This window comes from Sinocyclocheilus grahami, unplaced genomic scaffold (genome assembly GCF_001515645.1).
Source record: "Sinocyclocheilus grahami isolate Dianchi unplaced genomic scaffold, SAMN03320097.WGS_v1.1 scaffold1151.1, whole genome shotgun sequence".
In the NCBI taxonomy this organism is placed as follows: Eukaryota; Metazoa; Chordata; class Actinopteri; order Cypriniformes; family Cyprinidae; genus Sinocyclocheilus; species Sinocyclocheilus grahami.
Genome location: NW_015506330.1, coordinates 409,960 through 434,418, shown reverse-complemented (window position 1 = coordinate 434,418; position 24,459 = coordinate 409,960). Strand labels below are relative to the sequence as shown.

General features: G+C 38.6%; 1 protein-coding gene across 21 annotated transcripts in view; it reads right to left on the bottom strand.

Annotated features, from left to right (window-relative positions):
- Positions 1 to 10,343: 10,343 nt before the first annotated feature.
- LOC107567371 (protein tyrosine phosphatase receptor type D) overlaps positions 10,344 to 24,459 on the bottom strand; it is a 304,365-nt gene continuing 290,249 nt past the window's right edge. For all 21 annotated transcript variants that reach the window (XM_016253039.1, XM_016253041.1, XM_016253044.1 and 18 more), the window contains 7 exons: positions 21,413 to 21,698; positions 19,582 to 19,760; positions 19,374 to 19,500; positions 17,492 to 17,617; positions 16,138 to 16,292; positions 14,663 to 14,798; positions 10,344 to 12,890 (listed from right to left, as the gene is read on the bottom strand). In XM_016253039.1, coding sequence (XP_016108525.1) covers positions 12,822 to 12,890; positions 14,663 to 14,798; positions 16,138 to 16,292; positions 17,492 to 17,617; positions 19,374 to 19,500; positions 19,582 to 19,760; positions 21,413 to 21,698 — 1,078 coding nt within the window. In that variant the 3' untranslated portion in view covers positions 10,344 to 12,821. The remainder of the gene's footprint in view (positions 12,891 to 14,662; positions 14,799 to 16,137; positions 16,293 to 17,491; positions 17,618 to 19,373; positions 19,501 to 19,581; positions 19,761 to 21,412; positions 21,699 to 24,459) is intronic.

Sequence of the window (24,459 nt, the reverse complement as noted above, 5' to 3'; positions counted from 1 at the left end):
ATGAACGTGTGTGTATTTGACCGTTTAAGAGCAATAAGACATGAAAGAGAACTTAGTTTAGTACTCACATGTCATGTGACAGCCGCTTTCTGTGCGCGTGCTTGAAATGAAGTCAAGTAAATGCTTGCAGAATTGCTATTTTGGATGAACTATCCCTTTAAAAGCTTCATAAACACAGATGACTGACGATCGTGGAACTGCATTACTCAAACACTCCAGGATGTTTTAAGTGTCTGTATTGACAAGCGTTTATGATGCTTGATGCTTCCAGGAATGAGCTGTGATCCGTATTTGCCTGAGCTCATTACTGAAGACTTACAGTCCTTTCAAGCACTAAAGACGCCGCTCTCTCATCATTTAAATGAAGCAGACAAACGTCAGAGATTGGCATCATACGAGAGGTGTTATTATTAGACAAATACTTGAAATAGATTATTGTCCGAGGGTTGAGGGTTTTGCTATTTAGTTTTTATCAGTAGAGGAGACTTCAATATCTAGCTATCTGTATGGAAATATTCTGCATAAAATAGTACAACGACAATCTTTGCATTTTCTTAATATCATAAAGAACATATGTTCATGTATAAACATTCACTACTTTTATTTGAGTGGATGTTTATTTTTATCATTTCTTCTGCAGTCGAAAACATATATTAAGTGCATTGATTTAATCAATGCTTATTTTTATTTTCCTTCTTCCTAAAACACGTCCTGCGAGTATTTGTAAAACAAAACAAAAACTCCAGTTTCTCAATAACATCAATTATTGGGGGAAAAACTGCAGTGCAAACATCAGTATCAATAGATCTGATGAATTATGGGATGTTTTGTGATGTTTTTTTGGTTTGTGTTTTTCTGTCAAACATTCATCAAATGATCAAACAACAGTTCAGAAGATGATCAAAACAGTCTTATATTTACCTTTTTAGGCAGACTGAGTTTTCCAAGTGGACGGCTAATTTATGCATTTAGGAAGACAATGTTGAAATCAGCTGCTAGACAAGTCATTACTTACATATTAATAAACAATGAATAAACCAACCCATTTCCACACATCTGCATGATCTTACTGAGCAAAACCAAAGCAGTCAAACATCTCTTCTAGAGTTAGACGAGGAAACGCTTCATATTCAAATCAAGTCTTTAAATATTTCTCCACATAACACGTGTGTTAGACTCATAAAAGAATGAAATCCAACATGTGATCGCACCTGTAAATAACACCCTGAAATGAGATGAACTGTTCGCTGGTGTTTCAGCATTCAGTCAGAGACTGCTAGAGGAGTTTTTAAAGGGATTTCAAGGAAACGGCAGTGAAGTTTTTGAAGCGCTTTTGTATAACGTGATCTCTGGAGAATCTCTCGATGTGAACGAGTGTTTTATCAAAGGAAAGCGTGTATTTGTGACAACCTCTGATCGGCCGAGAACATCCTGCAGATTCTTCCTCTTTGGTTTAGTCGACAGCTACACGTCGCCGCGCGCAGAGAGAGCCTGATGTTTTATTCAGGAGGGAAAGTGTTCCTGTACGACGCTGACAGGACGTTCTCATCTGAAATCAGCGTGTTATGACTCTCATGTAAGCACTGAGACGGCTGGCTTCGTTTGTGGTGTGTCGTGTAGATGAACGTGCTGAAACACCGCCTCATATCTACACAAAACCAGCTGCGTGCATGCGTCCCTAAGCCTGAATCAACAGCTTTCAATGCAAAGTCCGAGACTCTGATTTTAGTGGTGTCAGTGTTTCTGATGCTTTTATTAATCTGTTGAATCTAAATCATCGGTGGCTTCTATGGCCAAACTCTTGAGAATGACTTGGGGCAGGGACGCACCAAATCAACACCAAAGAACTTTATTCACAGATTTACTTTAAGAAAAAAAACAAAGACCAAATCTTAAAGATGATAAACAATTTATCAAACGAACAGCAGACATATTGACGGGAACAGTCTTGCTTAATGCATTAACTAACATTAACTAATGCAAACTTATCAATATCAATATCAACCATCAATTATCAAAACAATCAAATGTGCGCATGACCTCGGTATTAAATGAAGCTCAGGTTTGAGGACCGGCTCATCTGAGAGCAGGCCAGGACCAGAGTAGGTCAGGTCTGAGATCGAGAGAGGTTTAGGACACTTAACTCAAGTTAAGCTAAGTTAATCAAACTCAACTCAAGCTAAGTTGAGTTGTAAGTTGAGTTTATTTTAGACACACACACACACACACACACACACACACACACACACCATCAGCAGAAGAGAAATGCGGCTCTTGCTCAGGCTCGGCTCGGTAAATCATGGCTGTGTGTCGCTGTCGTGCTGCCACGGCTGTTTTTCTCATGTAGGCCTGTGTTTGATGGTTCATATGTCTGAGAGATGGATCGTATTCTGCGCCGTCTCTTTCTCTCTGTCCGAGTGCATGCTGGGAGTGAGGGAGTGAGTGAGCTCTGTTGTGGTTTTCTATGGCTTTGCATTAGAGTAACATCTGTTGCACGTTTTTGGTGAAGAAACGACAACACAAGTCAAAAGCTGTGTTCAGATCGGTATCCTGAGCCAGTTTCTCTTCTGAAGAGTGGTGCTGAAATGGGGATCAGAAAGTGTATATTTTTTTGTAATTGATTAATCAGCTAGTGGGCTTTCTCAACAACAACTAGGTAGAAAAACAGCAGCTTTACCGCGAATCATTCCTTAAAGGAATAGTTCACCCAAAAGTGAAAATTAGCTGAAAATGTGCTCACCCTCAGTTCATCAGAGATCAGGATGAGTTTGTTTCTTCATCAGGTTTGTAGAAATGCAGCACTGCATCAGTGTCTCAGCAATGGATGCTCTGCAGTGAATGGGTGCCGTCAGAATGAGAGTCCAAACAGCTGATAAAAACATCACAATAATCCACAGCACTCCAGTCCATCAGTTAACATCTGGAGAAGACAAAAGCTGAAACACATCCAGCATTAAGACGTTTTAACTCAAATACCATAGAGTCCATAATCCATAATAACGCTTCCTCCAGTGAAAAAGTGCATCTGCTGTTGTCTCTCACATCAAAATCCAGCCACATATTTGTTTAGAGCTGTTTAAACGCTGTTCTGGAGGCTTGTGAAGATCATTCCTCCGCTGAGGAACAGTGAAAGTAAAGCTTCTGGAAACAAACGCTCCTCAAAAGATCCTGAGGATCAGATTTGAGACTCTAAAACATGATTGATGGAGAATCAAGTAAAGCTGAGCTGCTTCAGTGCAGTAAGTGTTCATCTGGAGATATTACTGCACTTATTATATTGTTTATAGGTGTTTAATAACAGCACTCAAGTGTACATTTACAACACGAACAGCTTTAACATATACCGCTGCAAACCAGTAACTATTCCAGAAATGAAGCAAATGTCTTCTAGGAGTATGTAAAGATGATCAGGCCGATGTATTCTTTCCATACTTTGGATCTAGAGTCTCGTCTGTGTCGATCTGCTCTCCAGTCTTAACGCTGCTCTTCTCTTAGCGTGAGCTGCTGTATTTTCTGAAAACCACAGAAATGCATTCTGGGAGTCGCATTTCTCCACCGCTGTGAATAAGGCCAAAGTGCTGGATGGAAAAATCGCAGGATTCAAAACATCTCTGTATGACATTTCAGATTTTCATAACTCAAGCTATAATCGGTAATTACATGTGTCGTGCCGCAATCATATTTTCTGTATATTTATTACATATTAATTTATAATGCAGGTATTATATTGCTCATGAGGTTTGTGTGCATTTAATTGTCCATCCCAGTGTTATTTTAGGTTTAGTTTTTATGATTGAGGCTACTACATCTTTTTTAAATTAATAGTTGAACGATATATATATATATATATATTATAAATTATATATATATAATTTACATTTTAATATATTTTCTGTTTTCATTTAAGTTAATGTTTTAGTAAGTTTTGTTGTTTTTGTCATCTTTATTAGTTTTTTTTATTATTAAATATGTCAATGTAGTTATTTTTATTATTTTTGTATAATTTGTTCCGTTATACTTAAAATTATTTCTATTTTTTTTAAGGTAAAGTTAATGTTACTTGATATATAAGCACGATCTTAAATTTAGTCTCTTTTTGGAGGAGGCACACGGCAGATTATTGCTGGTGGGGAAAAAAAGGTGATTTATTAAGATATAATTAAGTTTATTAGTATTAAAAATGCACAAAAATAGTATTTGTACATTTTATATGAAATTGATCATATTTTCGAAAACATGTTAACTGTATGAAAATCAAAGCCATAAATCTAAATAAGTTGTGTTCCAAATTTGAGGTTGATATCACAAAAATCGAGCTTTCAGTGAGATTTTGTTTGGGTGCATCACCAAACATTTACACGATTAAATTTGAAATGCACCGCAGTCACGACACAATCCAGTGAGAAGCCAACACCTCCCGCTCATATTTCCACATCTGACTGACACTCGTGTTCTCTCCCATCGATGATTCCAGAGCAAACAGCATGCTGGGACGCCTCCAGACGCACGCTCTCTGATCGTAGAAGAGCAAGCTAGTTTGGTTTGGTGTGTTTCTGTAAATGTCACTCGTCACTCACTCTGACACCGCGGTCTCCATGGCGACGCTCCTTCACCCGTCTCAGCACCGCTCGTGCATGATGGAGAATGAAGGAGCGCAATTAGCTGCTTTTAATAAAGGTTAATTGTTTTCTCTCAGAATATGATTCATGCTGTTCTTTTATGTTTGTCGTAAACAAGCCGGAAGAATCCGTCGCTTTCAAACAGCACTGAGGTTACATTACGGGCCAAACTACAGTCACACGGTACAAAGAGTGATTAAAAACACTTATGAATTCAGAACTTTCCTAAGAATATGTTAAGGCATACGTAGCTGTCCCAATAAATTACATATCTCTTTTGTTTTTTTTATTTCTGTGGAAGAACACGTTTTAGATTCTATTGTGTTTTTTTATTTTTCATTTTGAAATTAAAACGTTTTTATATTAAAAAATGTGTTTCACATTACTACCAAAACAAAACATGTTTTAGTCCATTACTTGAGTCTGATTTCAGCAAAAACCCTTGGATTTTTTTTTTAAAATAAAAAAATAAATAAAAATGCATTTTAATCCACAATAGTATTCCATTTAATTTTAACATGATATGTATATTTTATTAGATTAACTATTAATATCTACATACTGTCTTGGTATGTGCAGTTGTTTTAATCTGTCCAATTTAGATATTTGTCTGCTGAAATGTTATACGTTTCGGGAATGATGTGATCAATCGACGACCACATCTTTTGTCCTCTCCCCAAAACATTGTCAGTATATATCCTGTTACCCTGATCTTTTCTTTCTTTCTCTTGTAGTTTCATGACCTTGAGCCTTGCCAAATCAATTCATCTTGAGATCACACAATGCGACTTATTAACATTTCACGGAATAACCCGGAAGAGTATTAATATGCTAATCCTATGTTATTGAGTTTCAAGGTAGGCCTACTATCATGGTTTTCCCAAGTGCCACTGTACCTTGATCTTAGTTTAGCGGTGATCTCCCTCTCTCTGTATTATTCTGTAATGTCCCCTGCTTTCTCTGTCGTGCCGTGTCTGTCCCCGGGGCGTCTGCGTTCGTGTGATGGGAGCATCGCAGCGTGTCACAGGCGGATGCAGCAGCGGCAGAGAAAGGCTTCTTCATCGCTCCGCTGCCTCAGGGAGGACATTCGCTCCGAGAGGAAAATGGAATTGGCCTCAGATGGCGGAGGCCCGGATGAGTTGAGCGCCGAGGAGACTATCAATTTCACAGCGTTACAAAGCAGCTCTGCGGGCCTGACTGACACACGCGTAACGAGCTGGGGCTGTGGAGGATTAGAAACGCTCACCTGTGTCCAGAAAACCAAGCGCTCGCGCTCACAATCAAACGGGTTATTCTTAGGTCTGGGGCCTTTTCTCTGTAACAGCAAACCACAATGGACTCCGTTTACTTTAATACATGTCGCAGGTTTTATTGTTAATGGGAACGTCATTATTCCGAAACAAGTGCAACAGTCAGGTCTGGAAGAACGAATCCCATTCACTTTCTTTATAACTAAATTGATTGATAACTCAGACATACAGCAGTTAAAGACAGACCTACGAGGTTATAATCGATATAGTATATACTTATGTTGAAGGTCGCCGTGAATTTGCCAAGTAAGACATGTTCCTGGATCAACATCACTGGCCAAAAATATAGACTAAACCCAATCCCTACCCCTAAACCTAACCCTACACATAATTAATTCCTAAATCAGTGTGAAATGATAGCTGATTAACAACGGCGTAGAAGCACCTAACCCTGATCGTAAGCCTAAAACAGATATTTCCCAAAAAGTTATCCCTCAATTCTGATTGGTTAATTGGAATGTTGTACTTGGTGAAATCTTGGTCATCTATGTTGAAGCCATCAGCCTTCATTATTTAAACTTTTTTTTAGTTTTTGTAAATATACGTAACGGGTGAATTTCTAGTGAAAAACTACGTTGCCCATGATTCTGCAATGAAATCTCCACCAATCAGAGAATCAAAGAGAGCAAATCGCTGCAAAATAAGACTTTAGCTCCGCCCACTCCCATGAAGCACTGCCACTGACATAATTGAGTCTGTGTCACTACTTTCTCAAACTGCTTTAATATTTGTACACAGTATATAAGCATATTTTGTGATGTTTCTATGTACATACTTTGTATATTTTCCATATTTCCATTTTTAATTTGATTATGCCATTCACTGCGCTTCATAGCATTGTAGTTCTTTACCTCGTTAAAGCCATTTTCACAGTCTTGTATTTTAGTCTTTTTGTCCAGTTTTTGAATAATATTTTTGCTTCAAATCAAAGTTTGTAATGTTGTGATTCTCCCATAGCTGGTTGGTTTGTAATATTTTAACAAAGACTTCCCAAAAATCCCAGCCAAGGCTGCTGAAAAGGGGGCGGGCACTGATACACTCTATGAACTGCCCATTTGTTGTGATGTCCAATCGAACCCTTAACCGTCTGATAGCTTCCGAAACACTGCTTCACGAAACTTATATTAGCTGTTTGCTGCTATGGTCAGTCTCAGTGAACCCATGTAATGGTGTTTACATGATTTTACCTGATCTTGGATCAGTTATATACTGGAGATATTTTAATGATTATATATTTATTTTTAACGAAGGAAGTGATTCAATTGATTCTGAGGGTCTGTTTACACAACACTGTTTACAACTAAAAACGTGTTTTGGCCATTCATTTCCATCACAACAGTTTTGGGGGCCTGAAAACACAAACTTTTGAAAACAGTACCGTTATTGTCTCTGTGTAAACTACAAAAATGTGAATTTGTGAAAACAGATTATGTGTTCAGTCTACAGGAAAGTGGCATCGCCACCCACTGGCCTGGCATGAATAATACAGCATTTTAAGTCACTTTTACGGATCCATGAGAATGTGAATTGTTTGTCAATGTTGTCATCTCGCATTACTAACTACCAGTAAAATGAAGTATCTTTTACTACGCGTTTCACACTGAAATACGTCAGATTACATATCTGGGTTGTGAATGCTGTGTATGATTTAGGATATTAAAGTGCAACATGAGGCACACTTCCGTTCAGACATGGTCAACCGTTTGCAGCTCATCAAATACAATCCGTGAGAATTTCTGCAGCCATACGTACATCGCAGCAGTTTTATTCCTAATTATTATTCCAGAAAAAGCCTGATAGGGTTCCAGCAGGGCGACTATCAGCTGAAATTATCCCAAATTCCAAACCGCCTCTGACTGTCACAGAAAATAAAAAGATCAGCTCTTGACATCTTATTTGAATTAGAGGCGGATTCTCTCGCTGCAGGGAACAGCAGGAACTGTGGCGTTCCCACTCGATTTTCCACGCACTATCCTGGTGAAATGCACTTTTCTCATTACAGCAGGTTTATGACAGGAGTCCTCGATGGCGGTCGAGCGGCGTATCACGGGTTCTCCAGCTAAACCGGCTCTGAACGCTGAGTTGCCACATCTGCTCCCGCTATAATGGATTTGCTTGCCGTTAAGAGGCCGCGGGTCTCAGGGGAAACGGCAAAGAGCTTAACGCCGCTCACTTTCTGCTGCTCTGGTGATTTATTTTGATTAGGCTGATGAAGTCTTCGCTGTTGCCAGCCTGGAATAATCGACACGGTGTGCCCGGAGGTCAAAGCGAACGGTGCAGGCTTTATGCAGGGCTGCAGCGCTCAGGTGGAAAGAGCTTCACGGGAATATTACCAAACACTGCACAACGTCACGAGACGCTTGAACCGATACGAACTGACTGCAGCTTCATGAGTGTGATGGAGCCCGTTCAACATCAGCACAAACCACAAGCGCCTATGGAAGCCACAATCAATCAATCAATCAATCGATAGCATTGCACAATCAGTTAGTAGCATTGTAAAATGTAAACTTGCAGCTCTTAGGAGAAATGCAGAACTGTGAGATGTAAACTCAGAATTTTGAAAAAAAAAAAAAAATGGCAATGGGCAAATTTGGCCAGGATGCCGAGGTCACACCTCTACTCTTTTCGAAAGACATCCTGCCATTTTTAATGATCACAGAGAGTCAGGGCCTTGGTTTAACGTCTCATCCAAAGGACGGTGCTTGTTGACAGTATAGTGTCCCCATCACTACACTGGGGCGTTAGGACCCACACAGACCACAGGGTGAGCACCTGCTGGCCTCACTAACACCTCTTCCAGCAGCAACCTAGTCTTCCCAGGAGGTCTCCCATCCAGCTACTGACCAGCTCAACCCTGCTTAGCTTCAGTGGGCGACCAGTCTTGAGCTGCAGGGTGATATGGCTGCTGGCAAACAGCATTGCAATGTGTAAACTCAGAATTCTGAGAGGAAAAAAGAAAAGTAAAAAGTGCTTATATATATATATATATATATATATATATTTATAGTCAGCGATTCCCAGAAATTGTGGCATTTCTGAAATTCTGAAAAAGTCGCAATTATTTAAAAATCAAACCAAACATCAGAAGTGCAGCAGACAAATGCTAAACGTTAGACTTCAACATTCACATCTTAACTTGCATTGCTTACCTTATCTGTCACTTTAGATCCAACTTTCAGCTTGTTGTCATGACAGCGCAACTCCAGAAAACATGGTAACCTTCAAAAGCTAAATATAAGGATTTGTGAAAAGATTACGTCTGTTTACATGCAGTAAACTCGCTGCAGTCGCATCAGGAACACATTAGCAGACCTTCAGCCACCTCCTCACCCATTTAGACACTTTACAGTGCTGCAAATGATAAATGGCATTTTACTGAATAATTCATACAAAATACAAACTTCCCACATTATGTCCTCTGGAATGCATTAGATGTGACGTAACTGCAGATTTCTTTCTGCTAGACAACCTGAAGGAGAGCAGGAGAGTTTTGAACACAGAACAGAGGCATTGTGGGATCTGAGCACATGTGAATCATTAACCTTCATTCCAGTTACTGCTGCCCCGCTTTCTCTCTCAAATCTCCATTTGCTCTCATAAGCACTCGTCTTTCATCAGATCATTCTCACTGTTTTGTTTCTCTCTCGTGTGACATAAATCATCAGAAATCTCTGCAGGATTGGACGGGACGCTCACGGAGGGCATTTACACTCACTTCACGTGGCTTGATTCACTGGGTTTCTATTCGATTTACATTCGGCTTCACGAAACTAAATGTGCTCTACTATTGCAGTGCAACATCCTGAAGATGGTTAAAAATATGAAAATGAATGAAATATGAAAAGAAAATCATACAGCAGAATAGGAATGCAATCAACAAATCAACGAAAAAATAGACATTTTGAGCATGCTTAATACTTGAATAACCTGACAGAACGCTAATGTAGATATGAAGAGAAAAAAATGTCAATAGAGTTTTGTGGCCTTTCCTTTGTAAAATAACATGGTGTGCTGTTTGCATGAACCCTGAACCCTAAATACAGCCGTGTAGAGCCCCTTTTTTTGGTTTGCATTACTAATCCTAAAGCTGAAAAAAATAATCAATCAATAGATCAATCAATCCATGACTTTTCTCTTTCAGAAATGATTCAAAAAGGGTTGAAGGTCAATGCAAAGATGTCAAACAATAGCTTTAACTAACACATATAATCACACCACACCACATTACTTACAGGCAATAATTGTTGTACTAGGAAAAAAAATCAGCAAATAAATCAATTAATTAAAAATAAATAAATACAACAATAAAAACCACTGTGATGTTTTCCCATAACAGAGCTGAAGTATTGGAGGATTCATTCCTGTTGATGGTCGTCGGCTCACAGGAGCGAAGGAAGGAAACGCGTGTGCATAACACTTACATTTTTTAATAGAATTCATTTATAACAAATGGAACTTGTGTCAGCAAAGTACAGAAGGACGGCTTCTCGTACAGATGTGTCTTTTCACCAATGTCATCTAAGTATGAAAATAAAAAGCACTCCATTCATTCAGAAAGAAAAAAAAATCAAATCAAATCAAAAACAGTTTACATTTACAACTAATCAGAGGTAATTTCATGATTCTTTTTTTTAACAAGCCATTTTTTCTTTACAATTGAATTGAATTAATTTCAGTCTATGCATCCAGATGTGAGAGTAACAGGGAGCTTAGAAACACCACGTTTGCGCTCGTGACGCTTCAGTCTTTCAACGGGGGAAGAAGTGACGCTTCGAAATCACCTGCTAAAGATGCTCTTTTTTCCGCAACCGATTTGCTTTTCCATTCTCTTATTTTTTTTTCTCTCTCTCTTATTACTTGGGTAGTCTCTTTTCTGTGTTATTTACATACACACCAAGTGAAGTCTGAAGGAGATTCGTACAGACGGGTTCAAGTAAAATCCGTAATGGGTGCGGAATCAGTAGGGCAGTGCATAGAGATAAAGAGATACAAAGTGCAATTCTTCCTACTCGCCCCCACTGCAGTTGAACTCATGCATATCAAATAAGATCCAGAACAGGGAAAGAAAAGCCAACGTGGAGCACACTGAAGCGCTGAACAGTTACGCAACGGCTGCCTGTTGCTCGACATATGATGATGAACATCATCAACATTGGATGAAAACATCCAAAATCAACAACAGAAAGAGTCAAAACAATAAAACGCTTTCTCTATTTGAAATAAGAAAGGGGAAAAAAGCATCTGGAATGCACATCTACAAAGCCAGTGAGGTTCAAGTGTCGAATCGTAATATTCTAATCGTGAAATTCGCACGTTAAAATACTTAGTAGTTTTTCAGCAAGAGCTTTGCAGGTTTTCAGGGTGTTTCGTTTATTTTGGCGTTTCTTTGCCACCATTTTCCGCCACCGATGACTGAAAATTATGGGAAATTTAAAGCTAACACTTGGTCTTAAAAAGACAGAATTAATTCGTCTCTGTGCCGTTGGGGGACTAATATAAGATAACAAATATAAGATAACATAACAGAAATGACTTATCAGTATCGGGCCTGATGGTTATCGTGCGCTTTCTTTCTTTGTCGTACCCTTGTCGTTTTTATTTTCTCTGAGCCAAATTAAGGCCACAGAAAATTAAACAGTAATGATGGAATTAAGTATTTGCATATATAATTTCATAGACTATAAATCTGGTGGGAAATCAATCGATAAATACTCGTACATGAACTACTTAAACTATACACGTCGTTAAATGAATATCGTAGAAAAGAACAGGCATAAATATAAGGCACTCTAAATGCAAAAGAATGAACACGTGGACGTCTTCGTACCTGTGGCCTAACGGATGCACGACGATGACCTTTGACCCATAGTGAGCTCGTGAACATGATGATGATCGCCCCGTCCTCGTTAAACCGACGCGAATCGAACCCTCCGGCCGTAAAACGTCTAGTTATTGCACAAGATGCGTGTCTGTCCGTCCGTCCTGCTGATGTGCATTCCAGCGGAAAACCCACCATCATTCCCTTATATTATATCATCTATATATCTATATTTTGTGAATATACATTTCAAGGTTATATAAATAAAGACTTTATTAATATCTCTCTCTCTCTGCTCATGGAAGAACTGAGATATCTTCTAACCTTTATACTCTGCCCACCCCATGATTCAGCGTGTGTGTTTCAAACAAAACGCCACAAACCACCAGCAAAACGATGAATGAAGGAGGGCACATGGGTGCGAACATCAGGACATCAGAAAAAAAACATGAGAAATACAGTCAGTCTACGCTGATTTCTGTCATATAAGAGAGGAAAACACCACGGAACGTGAAACAAAAGCTGGTATGCATTATTTGTGTGGTTTCTCCGGATGTCTAACCGAACGATCGACGTGTTGTAGTTATTACTTCAGCTCTGTTCGTTTAGTCTTCTTCGATGATGATGATGATGATGATGGTGGTGGTCGTGATGAAGTCTCCTCTCTTCATCAGTGACGTATCTCCTCGTATTGATTGTGGAACAAAACAAATTCTCTTTACACCGTGTCTCGAGCTCCCCGTCTCACAGCGTCTGTGTTCGTTGACTCCTTTTTTGATTCATGAATTATTCCGCACTTCAGCAGTCTAGATTCACCTGTCTGAAATTATTATTATTATTACTATTTATTTATTCATGATTTACTTTTTGAAATCAGATCGGGGTGATTTTTCTTGGTCCACCTGGATATTTGTCTTTTTATTGTCGTTTGTAATATTTCTAGGTTTACGTTGCACATCCAACATGTAATCGAAGAGTTTAAGTTCTTTTCACAAGCAGGTATTTATGGCTCAGAAGAATTAAATGACCGCTGGATGTCCGATCCGTCTCCCTGACAGCGGGACGAAGATCTTATGTTGCATAGTGGTCGAAGCTCCCGAGATACTCCAACCCAGCTCTGTAACAAAACTGGTACTGATCCTGAGAGACAGAGACAGAGAGACGGGTCAGATCTGTGCCAAACATTCAGTCGGATCAGATGTGAGTGTGCATTTATCTTAAACCTGCACAACTACTCATCTAGATGTTTGAATTGAGATTTAATGTATGTTGGACGTAATTCAGAAAGGTAACAGGGTTGACGGTAACAGCCAGGAGAGTTTTGTAACTACAAGGCTTCATTAGAAAGACAATTCAATGCTGATATAACCTTTCTACATGTTACCTTTTTAATTATGAACCGTTTAATATACAAAATCATGGTAACAGGGTTGACATTTGAAGATCTTCTCTTACTGACAAGTGTATGACCTTAAGAAACGCTTGTGGAAAAAGAAGCGTACTCCAAATTTAAAGTATATTTAAAAACATACTTGCAGATAATATAATATGAATGAAATAAAATAAAATGGCACTTAAGTGACTTGAAGAGAGACACTTTCATGACTGTTTCTAAACATACTTATGAACACTTTTAAAATGTGACCTTTGTAATAATGTCAAATTGAAAGTTTTTCTTTAAAGTACATTCTAAATCATTGTGTTTCAATAATCTATTGTCATGTTTTAAAAAGTACACTTATGTTGATGTATTGACTAACATACTAAAGCACATGCAAATAACTTGATTATCATTTTAACTGTAGTGTGTTTTTCAATATTACATTTAAATGTAATATATATATTTTAAATGCTCTAAATTGCAACTTAATCAGTCATTAGAAATATGTTTAAATACATGACAAAAAAGTTTCAATAGAAATTACATTAAAGTGTATTTTAGTTCCAGTCATCACATTCACATTCAGCAGTACTTTAACTATATTTTAAAGACAAAAAAGTAATTATGAAATTACATATAAAGATGTACTTAAGACCTACTGAAGTGGGTCAAAACACTCTTAAGTACAACTAAATGCATTTAATATAAATTAAAACTACAATACATTTACATTTAATTAGAATGAACATGCAAGTACGTGTCTGAAAACATTACACACAATTCACACTTAAAGTATATTATTATTATTATAAATAAGTTTTTATTAATTATATAACGTAAAAGTATGTGGTAAAGAGTGCTTCTTTTCACAAGGAGAAAAGGATGTGCTTGTCATTGAAGAATTTACATCTTAAAATAATGATTGTGTTCTGTTTTTTCTTTTTCTTTTTTTTCTGTTATAGCACATCATTTATTATGGTATGCATATAATGGTAACAGTAACATGACATCTTCTGAACGGCTTCTCAGTGAATTCACGGATGCGCAGCTCCTCTCGTCTCCATAGCAACACATCAACCCGGCGGCCTGCGATGCTAAGGGTTGCACGGCTCTAATGCCGCGCTTTTGTGTCGCGTGTCTGCGAGGTGAAAAGCAGGGATTGTGTTGCGCCGAGCGTGAGATTCGAGCCTCATCACCTCGCTGTCCGCATTGATCGCAGAAAATAATTTCTCCTATTGATGCTGGGAAAGGCCATTGTGCGGGTTAGCTGTGAAATTGCTTATCTGAACCAATTTGCATGGCTAACCCGAAGGGTTTGTCGTTATAAACGAGAACGAGCGTTTGCGGGCCGAACAAAGCCGAGCATCCGTTCGTTCCGTCGCAAACTCTTCATTGGGAAACTTCAGACTAAAATCATAGACGTCTGAAGGTCCAATCACTAACCTGACCTGGATGTTATTAGCTGTAATGTGCTGTTTTAATCTGTGTTTTACATCCTGACTGAAGTGAAGAAGTGAGAACGGTTACGTACTTCAGTCTGGACCATCGCCGGCCGCTGTGTTCTCAACATCTTGACCGTCTGGAAGATGTCCACCACTCCTTCATAGCGCATGCGCTCCAGAACGATGCTGAGCGTGATGAAGACGCCCGTCCTGCCCACGCCAGCACTGCGGATCAATCACAACACAACCCGTCAGCTGGAGCTCTGATCTTCCAAACCATAACATGTGAACAAAGTTGACTGAGTCTAACCTGGATGTGAAGCGACCTATTTATAATAGTTATAATAGTAATAGTTGCTCATTTCATTTGAGGCCAGACACTGCAAGCATTTGTTTTTCATGCACTGTTCAATTTTAAGATGCTGGGTTATTTTCTACCAGGGTTGCAGTATTAGTGGAAGGAAAACATTGAAAATACACATTTAAGTGTTTGTTTTATTTAACTTTATTTGATTGCGCCTTTAGATTTAAGTCCCAATCTATCTCTTTAAAGAGGTTTTTCTCCACTTCAGCAGCATTTACATACACCAAAACTTACTGTTTAATTCCTCTCTATATTCTGAAGGATTTTACTGAGGGGTTTGTTCATATATCATTCACATTTATTTATACAATATTTTATACTTAATGTATATTTTCTGTAGTTTTTAGTGTTTTCAGATTTATGGAGAGATAAAAACAGAAGTTCAAAATCCCCTCAGTAAAAACCTTTAAGTCTAATATGTCAACAAAATCAAACCATGATTTCAAAATCTATACTCTGGAAATGTATGCAAATTAGTTCATATTTAACTAGAAAATGCATTGTTTACGTTTAAACATAACATTATAGAAAACTTGTAACAAAAACAGTTGTACTGTGATTAATCAACTGAAAAAGTACGGTGATATCTATTAGATACATTTTTTACCCTAATTTACCCTATTAGCTAATATTTACAAAAAAAATAATAACTGCTGTAGGAATATATTGCTTATTATTAGTGCTAGCTAATTCATTAACTTATGTTAACAAACAAGGAAAGTTAGCAATAAACTTATATTACAGTGTTATCAATAATTGTTTGAGCATTAATTATATCTTAAGTAATAGTGTTGATTGGTAAAGCTTAGTAAATACAGTAAACGCTATTTTGTGTAAAACTCTAGAAAAAGGAACTCAAATCACGTATTTGTCTTCCTGTCTGAACAAATTATCAAATTATGTCACATCCTGTTGGTGTAACAATTTCAAGTAACGTCATTTGTAAAATTATGTGGTAACAGTGTGTGTGTGTGTGTGTGTGTGTGTGTGTGTATATATACACACACATACACTGCTGAGGTGACAAACACAACTTCCTGAGAAGGATAAAGACATGTGATGTGTTTAAATCAGCTTTCATGCTGAAGTATTTGCTATTGGATAAGATTTAGTTCACAGAACAAAAGGCAAGTGTTTTACCCATGAACAGTGGAATCTGCTCGGCTCTCTTTTTCTCAACAAGACTCGTGTCTTTCTTACCTACAGTGGACCGATATGGGTCCATCCTGACCAAACTGCTCTTTTGTTTTATGCACTTGGCCGATGAAGTCGATGAAGCCTTCCCCTGATTTTGGCACGCCTTGTTCTGGCCAGTCTGTGAACTGGAACTGCCTGACGGTCCGTGACTGTCCGTCCTGAAAGCAGAGAGAGAGAGACAGATGAGAATAAAAGAGCTGCGGCTGCTCTCTGACGCATTACACGAATCCATTACATTCACATTTACGTGCGAGAGACAGACGCCGCGCTTGTCAAACCGATGACGAGTACATGACGCATCCTGAACGAGTCTGAGAAGCTCAAGAAACAACAATAATTAAGAAACGCCACGTTGATACTGAACTGATGCCTCAGTGCCAGCGAGATATATTACTGTTCAAAAGTCTGGGGTCAGAATGATTTAATTTGTTTATAAGAAATCAATACTTTTATTCAGCAAGGATGCATTAACTTTATCAAAAGTGACATTTACAACATTTATAATGTTACAAAAGGTTTATATTTCAAATAAATGCTGTTCTTTTGAACTTTCTATTCATCTGTAAATCCTAAAAAAATAAAATGCATCACGGTTTCCACAAAAATATTGTGCAGCACAATTGTTTCCAACATTGCTAATAATAATAAATGTTTCTTGAGCTGCAAATCAGCATATTATACTGATTTCTGAAGATCATGTGACACTGAAGACTGGAGTAATGATGCTGAAAATACAGCTGCGCATCACAGAAATACATTACAGTTTAACACATATTCACAGAGAAAACAGCTGTTTTAAATTGTAAAAGAAAGAAAAAAATCAAATTTTTACTGTATTTTTGATCAAGTAAAGGTAGCCTTGGTGAGCAGAAGAGACTTCAGAAATATTTCAAAACATATTTAGCATTTGGTTAGAGCAGAAAGCCAGCAAAAGCATCACTTATATATGGTGATAGTTGATATTAAAGGGTTCACCATGCTAAGTTTAAAACATGGTACCAGCGCAGTAGTTTTGGGTGTTTTTCTGTTTTGAGCTCCAGCCGCCCACGGCTCAGAAGCGTGTCGTTTCACCTGAGCGTGTGAATGAGTGACTCCAGACACTAAATCCTCTGATGTGGGCGGCTGAAAAGCTCCTGACGAGAAGCTCAGAGAGTTCGCATTTCTTTAGTGATTTTGTATATCCCAGATAAGCAACGTGAGAGAGAGAGAGACAGATATAAAACGGCAGGAATGCGTGAGTGTTTATCAGAATAAATGCTGTGATGGAATTAGAGGCCTGTGAGCTTTACTCAGACTGAATATGCATTATAATACACAAATCCCAGAGCAGAGGATGGCTGAGGGTCTGGTGTCTCCCCCGTGCGTCCGTCACTTTAAACTCTCGCAGGATGTACTGCGGCATGTTGTATTCAGCCATTGGATCCACCACAAAGTACTGATATCTGGCTGAACGCTCTGCTGGCCAGTACTGATGGCACTTTTCCTGATGGACAGACACAATACATCAGTCATGCAAAAGCCAAAATACAACCAGAATGCAAAAAGCATCAGCACAAATACCAGCACTGGCAGGAACAGTAGTTTACACTGGGGTTTCAGCAAAGGGAAAAATGAATAAAATGTGCACCAGATCTATTTGAAAGTAAATCACACTGCTGTTTTCTCAGCGGTGGCACATGAGGTCATAAAATTTGTGGCAATTTCTTTCATTTCAAGTCTGGATATTACATTCAGTCACGGCCAAAAAAAATATTAGCACAAATGTGCAAAATGATTGGATGAATCACAATTCCTTTGACGATCCTGGAGACATTGCATTAAATACAAATGAAACCAACAACCGTGGATGATTTTGAAAAAGTAAGGTTTGCAGAGAGTTCAAAACGGAAAACAAATTTGAGGTTGAAATGAAAAGTGTCCAATTTGAATTTGGACTGTAGTCTGTAGTAGTAGAGTTGCTGATATATATATATATATATTAGTGCTGTCAATTTTAAATCAATTTTTAAATAATTTTCAAAGTTTTTAAATTCCTTGTTTTATTTTTGTGATTATTTTTATGATTATTTTACTTTCTTTTATGTAAAGCACTTTGAATTACCATTGTGTACAAAATGTAATATAAATAAACTTGCCTTGCCTTACTATGTATATGTATTATGTATATATAAATACACACATGCATGCATATATTTAAGAAAAATACGCTACATTTATATATTAAATATATTTATATATAATATAAATTATATGAATATAACTATATACATATAAATACATGCAAATATTTTCAAAATATATTCTGTATGGTTGTGTATTTATATATACATAATAAATAAACAGTACACACACATACAGTGGGTACGGAAAGTATTCAGACCCCCTTACATTTCCTTCTCCAGAGTGCTCAGGACCTCAGACTGGGCCGAAGGTTTATCTTCCAACAAGACAATGACCCTAAGCACACAGCTAAAATAACGAAGGAGTGGCTTCACAGCAACTCTGTGACTGTTCTTGAATGGCCCAGCCAGAGCCCTGACTTAAACCCAATTGAGCATCTCTGGAGAGACCTAAAAATGGCTGTCCACCAACGTTAACCATCCAACCTGACAGAACTGGAGAGGATCTGCAAGGAGGAATGGCAGAGGATCCCCAAATCTAGGTGTGAAAAACTTGTTGCATCTTTCCCAAAAAGACTCATGGCTGTATTAGATCAAAAGGGTGCTTCTACTAAATACTGAGCAAAGGGTCTGAATACTTAGGACCATGTGATATTTCAGTTTTTCTTTTTTAATAAATCTGCAAAAATGTCAACAATTCTGTGTTTTTCTGTCAATATGGGGTGCTGTGTGTACATTAATGAGGAAAAAAAATTAACTTAAATGATTTTAGCAAATGGCTGCAATATAACAAAGAGTGAAAAATTTAAGGGGGCCTGAATACTTTCCGTACCCACTGTATATTATGTAAACAATAACTTTTATTTTTGATGTGATTAATCGCGGTTAATCGTTTGACAGCACTAATATATATATATATATATAGTCTAGTTTTCCACAAAAATATGTAAATATTGTTAATAAAAAGCTTATTGGAGCACATTTTATAAGAAAATACTATTTTTGTCTTCCTACTTTACAAAATGCAATGTGAGTGAATTGTTTTTAATAAAAAAAATTTTCAGTGTACTTTCTTCAGCAATAAATGAATGAATAAATGATGGTGTGTCAAGCACTCACTCTGCCCATCTCTCTGAGTTTGGTCAGCATCACGACGATGGTGGAGTTGTGTTCCCACAGCATCCTCCAGAAGTCTTCTGTGGTTTCAGCTAAAGGACCTTGCGTGGCGATGTAAGCCTTCTGTTGCCTGACACACAGCGAGAGACACACGCTCACCTTCACAGTCACAGACGCACACAGACGGACAGATCCGGGCTCTTCCGCTCACCTGTATCCGTCGATGAAGCTGGCGTTGATGTAGTCGGAGCCCTCGACTCCTCTGATTGGCTGCAGACAGACGCGCGTGGACTCGTAGGGCATGATGTTAACCAGTCTGTTCTTGAATTTGTTGCAGGGCAGATTGGCACTGATGAACCGTGAGGTGTGAGCTTTTGTGTTCGCTAACCGCTGCAAGAAACAAATCGTGAACAGCATAAAAAAAATAACAAAAGTTTGTCTAGACACACATTAATATTGGCTTGAAAACAGAAGTAGTAGTAAAGTTTGAAGGATGTGTGAATATATGGATGAAAAGATAGACAAATGGATATATAGGATATATATGTTCAAAAAATTTGACAGATTGATTGATAGATAGATAGATAGATAGATAGTGTTTCACTGGGTTTGGATGTTTAATGTCTTTAACCGTCTTGAACTTGGTCATGAAAACAAGAGAGCGAAGCACACGTGGTTTACGTTGAAAAAAAGCGAGCGCAGTAATGGTTAGCACTAACGTGAGAACGGCACAGGGGCCACACTGTCTCTGCGGCTCGAGTAAAGAGAGCCTGTGGTGGGCCAGAGTCGACCGATCCGCTCGCCCAGAGCTCGTCATGCGGCGTGACATTCGATCACCTTCTTACTCTCGGTAAACTGATTTCTGCTTGACAAACTGCAGGCCGAGTAAAACGCGGCGAGGTGGAATAACAGAAGAGAGACGAGCAGCTTCCTGAGGCCAAGCCTAGATGAGACACTACACCATCTGAACAACCTCTCTTTGCTGGTAGTGATGGGAAGGGCGACTCTTTTTCTGTGAATTGACCGGATTGTGGGGGAAACCCAAGCCTCATCCAAGTACTAGCCAAGCCAAACTCTGCTTAGCTGCCCAGATCAGACAGATTAGTAGGGTTAGGGCTCTTGGCACTCTTCACTCAGTCTCAGATTCACTCAGTCTATTTGTTCATGAATTAGCAGTGTGCGCAAATAGTCAAACATTCGAATATTCCATCTGTAATTATTATTCGACAAATAAAAACACTATTCGAATTTTACTACGTGCTGCTTCGCAGGCTGTAAATGCAGGAAATCCGTGATAGATCCTAAGTGCGCAAACTAAAAATCAGTTATAACTAAACGCACTGGGTGGCGATGTGGAGCGTGTTAGCACGTAGATTGTATTTGATCACAGAATGTCGTCGTCTGCCTCGTGAAGTTTGGAGTTATGCTTCCTTCATGTTAAGTTGAGTGGTTTAAGAACGGAAAACACAAAGCGCTGTAAGAAACTTTGCTTAGAACACCGTCCGTTATCTTTATGTCTTTGCACGTTCTTATTGTTATCAGACTAAGGAGCCAGCTTTCACCCGAGCATGTGGATATTATTGTTTTTCTCAACATTAACATGTGAAACAATATAAATGCGATAAACGTAGACCGACTCGAGTGTACGCACTTTCTAAACTGCTATCGGCAGTCTCCTTTATTTTTTCTATTTGCTCTTCTTGTGCTTGACTGCTTTTGTTCTTTATATGTATATTTTACACACGTTTTCAACCAAAAGAAAACTTTGAGATATAACGTAACATTGTTGTAGAACATTGTTGTATAGTATGTGTAATTATAAGCTTGAAATGGTGACAAAATTGATTATAAAAAAAAATAACAACATCTTTCTCGCTAAACTTTATTTAAATAAACATTTTTTATGAGCACAAATATTCGAATACAATATTTTTTTAAATCATGGCATTTATCATGAATTAGCTAGCTGGTTTCTAAGGTTTTAGAATTACGGTTATAAACAGACGTCAAACAAACCCGACTCCTGCTAACACCCGTGTTACCTTAAACTCCAGCTCCATCCCGGTGACGTTCTCTCCGGACTCGATCTGTGTGAGTTTCTGGATGTATGCATACAGGTTCCTGGCGGGAACCTCGGTGGTGCCGCAGGTGACGGCCTCCTGGAGCGCATCGTGAATGAAGACATACTGGTCTTCCGTCTGGACCATGTAGTTCCTCTGTGCACGCATGAGCGTCACGTGACCGTAGATGTCCACCGTCTTCTCGTGCTTGATTCGCTCCAGCATGGCGTCGATGACGATGAAGCAGCCGGTCCGACCCACGCCGGCACTGTCAGACAACAGGACAGATGTTTGACAATGTTAGATCTGATGTGTAGGCATGCTCCGAAGTGAACATTCTTGGCTGAAGCCGAACCGAACTGAATTAAACACTGGGATGAAGGCCGAATACCGAACATGGTTTTTCACGTTTTTTCCCCATGTGTTTTACCTATTTTTATTTTTTTCACCAATGCATAGATTAAATAGCCAATATGTGCTTTTTAAATCAACTGCAAAACCACCAACATATTTATTTAACACTACCCTAGAGGACGCAGTTCGAAGTTCCCATGAAAGGGAACACCATTTAAGTTAGTAAAATAATATTTATTGGCCACTTTTGAGACCCCCATCTTGAATCAGGCGTGTATTTTTAACTGTACAAATAAATGCAGCCTCGCTGAGCAGAAGAGGCTTTTTTTAAAACATTAGAAAATATCACAGATCCCAAATTGAACACTACGTGTAAATGTTATAATAAATGTATTAATGGAGCTGTTGTAATTATTAATATCATTATTATTGACTTATTTATTATTTTATAGAACAACAGCAAAATTATAATACTAACATTTATGAATGCTGATGGAGTGTTTTGTGTTTTGGTTCAGCTTTTATTTTGGCGGAAACCAGCAGGAAGATCTCAGTGACTCTTTTTGTTGTCAACAGCAGATTTATAAATGATTCTCATTACGAATTTGGGAATATGTTTGTCGCACGTATCACACGGTCACATTCCTAGTAAAAATAGTTAAAGATGTTTCTGAGCAGCTGACGAGTAACGCTGTTTCAGCTGGTTGATATTTGATCACGTCACATCATTGTTCAGTACAATTTATTCTGCCTTTAATTTAATTTCGGTTGCTGAACATTCGGTGCATCCCTACGGTTTTGTGTAGTTTGTGTTCAGATACATTTTCATTGTTTACACACACATGCAAACTGCTAAAACAATGGGACACGGCTGACAGTAAGTGATGTGTCACATTTCTGTGGTGAATGTTTTCCACAGTCAAACAGTATTTAATGGCAGAGATCGGCGTACACCTGTGCTCGCTATCAGAGCAAAACAGCCCCTCCATTTAGCCTCTCACCCTCTCTAACCTCCGTCTACAGACTCTAAAAGCCTCCATTTACTTTCCTCTTTCCATCACTTTGAAGAGGCCAACGCTTTGCTAACTTCCTGAAGTGCAACCGTTGACGTCAACCACAGACACTTCTCCATGAACCACCTGAGATCAGAGCCCTTCATTACGACCAGAGCTCCACAAACGCTCACATTAGCGCTCTTCCTGCACGAAGACGTGAGCGAGAGAGAATTCTTAATCAACGATGCTCTTGAGTCAATGAACACCAGCTCTACCGCACACAGAACTTCCACTAACACACATTTAAAGTCTCCAAAACCCATGTTGTGGAGCACCTGACACGAAGACCGTTCATAAAGTCAGCAAAATTATTCCACCACTTTATTTCGGCTCTTTAAGGCCGAAAGTTTCTAGAGAGTCTGAAGTCTTGATAAGCTGGTTCAGGTGTGTTTCATTAGTGTAGGTCTGGACAGCCCTGCTCTAAAGCAACCTCACATGTATCATTCACAGAGGAGACAATCCCAGAATGCACTGCAGCAAGCATGAATCGATCCACTCACGTTTACACACAATTGAGTATCTCCGATTCACCTGTGCTGCATGTCTTTGTGTTTGAGTTGCGGTGGAAGTCTCATCCAAATACTAACCAAGACAAGCCTTGCTTAGCTTCCACCATCAGTATAGTTCAATCTAACTAAAAGGGACTGTTTTACTAATTATCTGTGTTGTGCATTGTTCATCAACTAAATATAATTTTTAAATTGTGATTTCCAGACCAGGGAAAGTCGTGGAAATGAATAACATCTCCATGGGCATTCATTTATTGTTTGTTTCTTCTGTTAGCATCTAAAATATTTAATTGGGTAGACATTGGCAGTAAAGAAATAGTTTTAAATGAATCACGAAGAACTGTAAGTTATTAAACGCCAGAGCATGTTGTCACATTTTTGTGACAACTTCTGTCATGAGTTTAACCTGCTTATTTTACGACTGCTACTTTTACGAAGTTGCATTCATTTTGTTCTTGCATTGATGTTACGTTTGTAGCAATTTTGCACTTTGACAGTCATTTTGAGATATAATAACTATATAAATATTATTGTGTGTATCGGATAGTTTACTAAATCAAATGATTGGGACACTTTTTGTCACTGAAATGACTTGGAAAAAGCGTCCCAATCAACCTGAATTCACCCCACTCTTTGAAATCATGATTGCATTACAGTATGTTGTTTTAAACCCCAAATATTTTACTTATAACTTCATTATAATTCTTCATTAACTACTTTAACTGCGAGTAGCTTGTAGCTGTCAGTCAAGCTACAGTTTTAGAGTAGCTTCCCCAACACTGTGAAATAAACCAGTCCTGAAATATCCACTGCTACTAGCAAGGCTTCATTTGCTTTATGCAAAATCAATGTCTTTGTGTTTTTGACAAGTTCATACGTCTGAACTCCCTGCCACTCAGGAACCCTCCGTCTGTCTGTCCAGTGACCTCTGTGACATTCAATCATGTGCTTGGATGGACTTTCTCTTTTGTTGCAATAACAGCTGACTGCATGCACTTCAGCCGCGACCCGCGGGTTACAGGTGACAGAGGTAAACACCCTCTTTACAGCCTCACACACACACACACACACGCACACGCACACGCACACACACACACACACACACACACAC